The following is a 6703-nucleotide window of genomic DNA, read 5'->3' on the forward strand; positions in this document are numbered from 1 at the left end:
GTCACCTATGAAAGGGGTTGCTCAGCTTCAAACTTTTAGCATGACACAGACATTGATATTCCGAGAAAGTTTGGAATCGGTTTTCATTTTTTTACGTTTTGTGGTTTTTCAGTTATTTGGCCTTTTATTTAGCAGATCTTCAGTTTGGAATTGTAGTGGATATCTGGTTGCTAGGGCCTTGTTTAACTTTGGCAGATAGGCAGTGGGTTGAATGAAAGACTGCAATCTAATAGGAGAGGAGTGAAAACAGATAAGAATAAACTAACAATAATAGTAAAACTGTAAGCTCACAGAGCAATGGTTTTTTGGCTCCTGTGTTCAGTGAACCCGCTATATAAAATGCAGAAAGATGTATTCAAGGAAGGCAAATAATTCAGAAACTATAAAGACCAATGGCAAAGTTGCTAGGAATGGACATTCTTTAACATATGGGTATGGAATCCGTTATCTGGAAACCCATTATCCAGAAAGCTCCAAATTATGGAAAATAGACTCCATTTTATCAGAATAATCCAAATTTCTAAAAATTATTTCCTTCTTCACTGTAATAATAAAACAGTAGCCTGTACTTGATCCAAACTAAGATATAATTAATCCTTATTGGAAGAAAAACCTGCTTATTGGGTTCATTTAATGTTTACATGATTCTCTAGTAGACTTAAGGTATGAAGATCCAAATTACGGGAAGATCAGTTTTCCGGAAAACCCCAGATCTCAAGCATTCTGGATAAGTCAAAAGTGACCACCCTTTCATGGTGTAAAAGCGTGGAGAACCAGTTTTATACTATATTGCAATACTATACAACATTTTTTACAGTAGCATTAAATGTAGCTACTTATAGAATGTCATACAGAGTGGTTGCTTGGACCAACACAGCACTAGAAAGGTTTTCTCTCCATCATTGTCCCATAGCAGTGCAACAGCAAGAGAGATCATACTCTAACAGCTGCCCTGAATATACAACTTAACATCAGATCAATTAAAGGGTCTACCCAATGCAGAAATACAAGCTTCTCCAATAAAGGATTGTCCTTATGCAGCTAAAGAAGCCCGGCCTATACCATAGCAATCAGTTATGTAATCTTTTATTGAGGCAGCAATGTTTGTTTACAAGGTATGAGTTCCCTGTTTTATTTCACAAATAAAGCTCGACATATTTACATGGCATGCATGCTTTCCTTTCTATATCTTATGTATCACAAGCATAGAAACTGATCTTTACTGTTTACAACACCAACGATTCATCACCAATAAGAACTTAAGAATGCAAATAGTCTGTGGCTGTATTAGTTCTGACAGTTGCAAGGAAGGATATCACACATGGCTTTCCAGCTATTACTAAAATACAACTCCTGATACATGTCACATGATGGGTGTCAGCTATACCACAATAATTGGAGGAATGCATGCTGGAATTCATAGCAAAGGGATTTCTGATTTAATGCATTAAGTAATAAAAAGTGCAAAGTACCTAGTACTAGCCTAATAACCCAATAGCAATGATGGTTTTCTTTTCAAACGGCTAACTAGTTATTGCTACCTGCTGATTTTCTATGAGTTAGTAGCCCTGTCTCATATGTTGCATTCATATTACATTCCCCTCTTAGAGTAAAATGACAGTATAACATTTCTTGACTATAAAAAACCATCAGTTCTTCTGACACAGAGATACTAAAACTGCAACTCCAACAAATATCCAATTGCATCACATGCTCTGGTTTCCTACATCAAAGCACCTCACTGCCATCAGACTGAGCATTTTAAGAAAAACATACCCGAGAAATATCCAACTGCATCACATACTCTGGTTTCCTACAACAAAGCACTGCATTGCCATGAAACTGCCTATTTTAAATACATACTGCAGACTGAACTAGTTACTATATTTAATCCTGAATCTATATACTTTATTTTAAAACAAGAAACTGTGGCCCAACCATGTACAATGACACAAGTGCATTAAGTACAAGATATTCATAAACGCTTTTGTGATTGCCGTCATATGCAAAATGTCTCCATTACTTACAGTTAGGTCCATAAATATTTGGGCAGAGACAGGTTTTTTTTCTAATTTTTGAAACAACTCAGATGCAGTTGAACATCACAACATTCAGTGGGTTGAACAAAAAGATTGCATAAAAATGTGAGGAACTAAAGCCTTTTTTTCCACACAATCACTTCATTTCAGGGGCTCAAAAGTAATTGGACAAATTAAACTGAAAAAAAAAAAAAAATGTTAGTTTCTAATACTTGGTTGAAAACCCTTTGCTGGCAATGACAGCCTGAAGTCTTGAACATCACCAGATTCTGGGTTTCCTCCTTTCTAATGCTCTGCCAGGCCTTTACTGCAGCGGATTTCAGTTGCTGTTTGTTTGTGGGCCTTTCTGTCTGAAGTTTAGACTTCAACAAGTGAAATGCATGCTCAATTGGGTTCAGATCAGGTGACTGACTTGGCCATTCAAGAATATTCCACTTCTTTGCTTTAATAAACTCCTGGGTTGCTTGGCTGTATGTTTTGGGTCATTGTCCATCTGTATTCTGAAACACCTCCCAATCAATTTGACTACATTTAGCTGGATTTGAGCAGACAGTATGTCTCTGAACACCTCAGAATTCATTCGGCTGCTTCTGTCCTGTGTCACATCATGGATAAACACTAGTGTCCCAGTGCCACTGGCAGCCATGCATGTCCAAGCCATCACACTGCCTCCTCCATGTTTTATAGATATGTGGTATGCTTTGGATCATGAGCTGTTCCAAGCCTTCTCCATACTTATTCTTGCTTCATTCTGGTGGAGGTTAATCTTGGTTTCATCTGTCCAAAGAATGTTTTTCCAGAACTGTGCAATCTAGCCTATTTTTGATGATTATGAGTGGTTTGCACCTTGCAGTGCACCCTCTGTATTTACTTTCATGCAGTCTTCTCTTTATGGTAGACTTGGATATCGATACCACTACCTCCTGGAGAGTGTTGTTCACTTGTTAGGCTGTTGTGAAGCGGTTTCTCTACACACCATGGAAATGATTCTGTGATCATCCACTACTGTTGTCTTCCGTGGACGTCCAGGTCTTTGCGTTGCTGAGTTCACCAGTGCTTTCTCTCTCATGATGTACCAAACTGTAGATTTTGCCACTTCTAATATTGTAGCATTTTTTTTCTGTTTTTGCAGCTTAAGGATGGCTTGTTTCACCTGCAGGGAGAGCTCCTTTGACCGCATGTTGTCTGCAAAATCTTCCACATACATGCACCCCCCCCCAACTCCAGGGCTTTTATCTGCTTAATTGATAATGACATAATGAAGGAATTTCCCACACCTCCACATGAAATGGCCTTTGAGTCAATTGTCCAATTGCTTTTGAGCCCCTGAAATGAAGTGATTGTGTAAAAAAAAAAAAAAAAAAAAAAAGGAGGCCTTAGTTCCTCACATTTTTATGCAATCTTTTTGTTCAACCCACTGAATTAAAGCTGAAAGTCTGCAGTTCAACTGCATCTGAGTTGTTTCATTTAAAATTCATTGTGGTGATGTACAGAACCAAAATTAGAAAAAAGTTGTCTCTGCCCAAATATGTATGGACCTAACTGTACATAAATACTCACTGGCATACACTGAGCTCACTGAACTGAAGACGTAGTTTAATTTTCATTATGGTCAACATAGACAATACTACTCAGAGATTAGTTGTGATAGGTCTTCATTTTTTTTTTTTTTTTTTTTTTATAGTTTCTTGAATTATTTAGCATTTCGTTCAGCAGCTCTCCAGTATGGAAATACAGCACCTGGTTGCTAGGGTCCGATTTAGCCTAGCAACCGGTCAGTTGTTTGACTGAAGACGAATAGGGGAGGGCCTGCATAAAAAGAAAACTCATAAATAGCAACAAGAAGATTAACATTTTAGCCTCACAGAGCAATAATCTATTAATGGTCAAGGACCCCCAATTCAAAGCTACGAACAAGCAAAATGAGAAGACATATAATACGAAAACCAAACAGTATTAAACCCAAACGAAATTGGCTAGGAAAAGGCCATTAAAGGCGAACGACCTGTGTAATGCTCACACCACATTACTAGCATCACCGTGTCCTACCTGTCACTGCGCCGGCTTTTGCGCGAATGTGCGAGGGAAAGGCGCACATATGATGTGTAGTTCCCTAATGCGACATGACGTCAATAAACAATAATACTGTAGCGATACAGATCCTTACAACCTCACAAAGACTCTCACCCGAATAGAAGTAGATCCACCTCATCAGCTGTATCTGCGCTTCTTCCGACATCCGGTGAGTGAAGAGACTGGGAACCAATCAGATTTCAATCGATTAACACGTGATACAAATATAACCTTTTGGGAATGGTAGCGGCTAGTTCCTATCCTCGGAAGGGACCTTCGTGACGTGAACGGTCATGTGATGATACCATGTGACCGCTCCATTGCGCATTACCCATTATTGAGCGGTAAATTCAAGCATACAGAAGCGCTAATGCAGACAGCGGAAATTTCCCAGGACCTGTAAGTTTTAATGGCCACGGCCACCAAATTGTAATGTAGGTTTAGAACAGACTGCAAACTTTAATCTATATTTTGGGGCAGTTACTGAGTCACTGGTTATTTGTATGTCACTGTGCCTCTGATTTACTGTGGGCTATGGGGGGTATCCCGGTGCCTCTGATTTACTGTGGGCTATGGGGGGGATCACTGTGCCTCTGATTTACTGTGGGCTATGGGGGGTTTCACTGTGCCTCTGATTTACTGTGGGCTATGGGGGTTTCACTGTGCCTCTGATTTACTGTGGGCTATGGGGGGGATCACTGTGCCTCTGATTTACTGTGGGCTATGGGGGGGTTTCACTGTGCCTCTGATTTACTGTGGGCTATTGGGGGGTATCACTGTGCCTCGGATTTACTGAGGGCTATGGGGGGATCACTGTGCCTCTGATTTACTGTGGGCTATGGGGGTTTCACTGTGCCTCTGATTTACTGTGGGCTATGGGGGTTTCACTGTGCCTCTGATTTACTGTGGCCTATGGGGGGGTATCACTTTGCCTCTGATTTACTGTGGGCTATGGGGGTTTCACTGTGCCTCTGATTTACTGTGGGCTATGGGGGGTATCACTGTGCCTCATGGGGGGGTATCACTGTGCCTCTGATTTACTGTGGGCTATGGGGGTTTCACTGTGCCTCTGATTTACTGTGGCCTATGGGGGAGTATCACTTTGCCTCTGATTTACTGTGGGCTATGGGGGTTTCACTGTGCCTCTGATTTACTGTGGCCTATGGGGGGGTATCACTGTGCCTCTGATTTACTGTGGGCTATGGGGGGTTTCACTGTGCCTCTGATTTACTGTGGGCTATGGGGGGGGTTTCACTGTGCCTCTGATTTACTGTGGGCTATGGGGTATCACTGTGCCTCTGATTTACTGAGGGCTATGGGGGGGGGGTTACTGTGCTTCTGATTTACTGTGGGCTATGGGGGGGGTTTTACTATGCTTCTGATTTACTGTGGGCTATGGTGGGGGGTTTCACTGTGCCTCTGATTTACTGTGGGCTATGGGGGTTTCACTGTGCTTCTGATTTACTGTGGCCTATGGGGGGTTCACTGTGCCTCTGATTTACTGTGGCCTATGGGGGGGTATCACTGTGCCTCTGATTTACTGTGGGCTATGGGGGTTTCACTGTGCCTCTGATTTACTGTGGCCTAGGGGGGGTATCACTGTGCCTCTGATTTACTGTGGGCTATGGGGGTTTCACTGTGCCTCTGATTTACTGTGGGCTATGGGGGTTACTGTGCTTCTGATTTACTGTGGGCTATGGGGGGGGGTTTACTGTGCCTCTGATTTACTGTGGGCTATGGTGGGGGTTTCACTGTGCCTCTGATTTACTGTGGGCTATGGGGGGGTTTCACTGTGCCTCTGATTTACTGTGGGCTATGGGGGTTTCACTGTGCCTCTGATTTACTGTGGGCTATGGGGGTTTCACTGTGCCTCTGATTTACTGTGGGCTATGGGGGGGTTTCACTGTGCCTCTGATTTACTGTGCGCTATGGCGGGTTTCTCTGTGCTTCTGATTTACTGTGGGCTATGGGGGGTTTCACTGTGCGTCTGATTTTCTGTGGCCTATGGGGGATATCACTGTGCCTCTGATTTACTGAGGGCTATGGGGGGTATCACTGTGCCTCTGATTTACTGTGGGCTATGGGGGGGTATCACTGTGCCTCTGATTTACTGTGGGCTATGGGGAGGTTTTACTGTGCTTCTGATTTACTGTGGGCTATGGGGGGGTTCACTGTGCCTCTGATTTACTGAGGGCTATGGGGGGGGGTTCACTGTGCCTCTGATTTACTGTGGGCTATGGGGGGTTTCACTGTGCCTCTGATTTACTGTGGCCTATGGGGGGGTTCACTGTGCCTCTGATTTACTGTGGCCTATGGGGGGGGTTTCACTGTGCCTCTGATTTTACTGTGGGCTATGGGGGTTTCACTGTGCCTCTGATTTACTGTGGCTATGGGGGGGGTTCACTGTGCCTCTGATTTACTGTGGCCTATGGGGGGGGGTTTCACTGTGCCTCTGATTTACTGAGGGCTATGGGGGTGTCACTGTGCCTCTGATTTACTGTGGCCTATGGGGGGGTATCACTGTGCCTCTGATTTTCTGTGGCCTATGGGGGGGTTCACTGTGCCTCTGATTTTCTGATCAGAGGCACAGT

At 43.1% G+C, this 6703-nt stretch overlaps 1 protein-coding gene across 1 annotated transcript in view; it reads right to left on the bottom strand.

The window, feature by feature from the left end:
* LOC121399731 (small integral membrane protein 7-A-like) overlaps positions 1 to 4312 on the bottom strand; it is a gene marked incomplete at its 5' end in the record, with an annotated part of 7964 nt that extends 3652 nt beyond the window's left edge. The window contains one exon of the mRNA XM_041581287.1: positions 4227 to 4312. Coding sequence (XP_041437221.1) covers positions 4227 to 4312 — 86 coding nt within the window. The remainder of the gene's footprint in view (positions 1 to 4226) is intronic.
* Positions 4313 to 6703: the final 2391 nt, after the last annotated feature.

The sequence above is a fragment of the Xenopus laevis genome, chromosome 2L, assembly GCF_017654675.1.
Source record: "Xenopus laevis strain J_2021 chromosome 2L, Xenopus_laevis_v10.1, whole genome shotgun sequence".
Lineage (NCBI taxonomy): Eukaryota > Metazoa > Chordata > Amphibia > Anura > Pipidae > Xenopus > Xenopus laevis.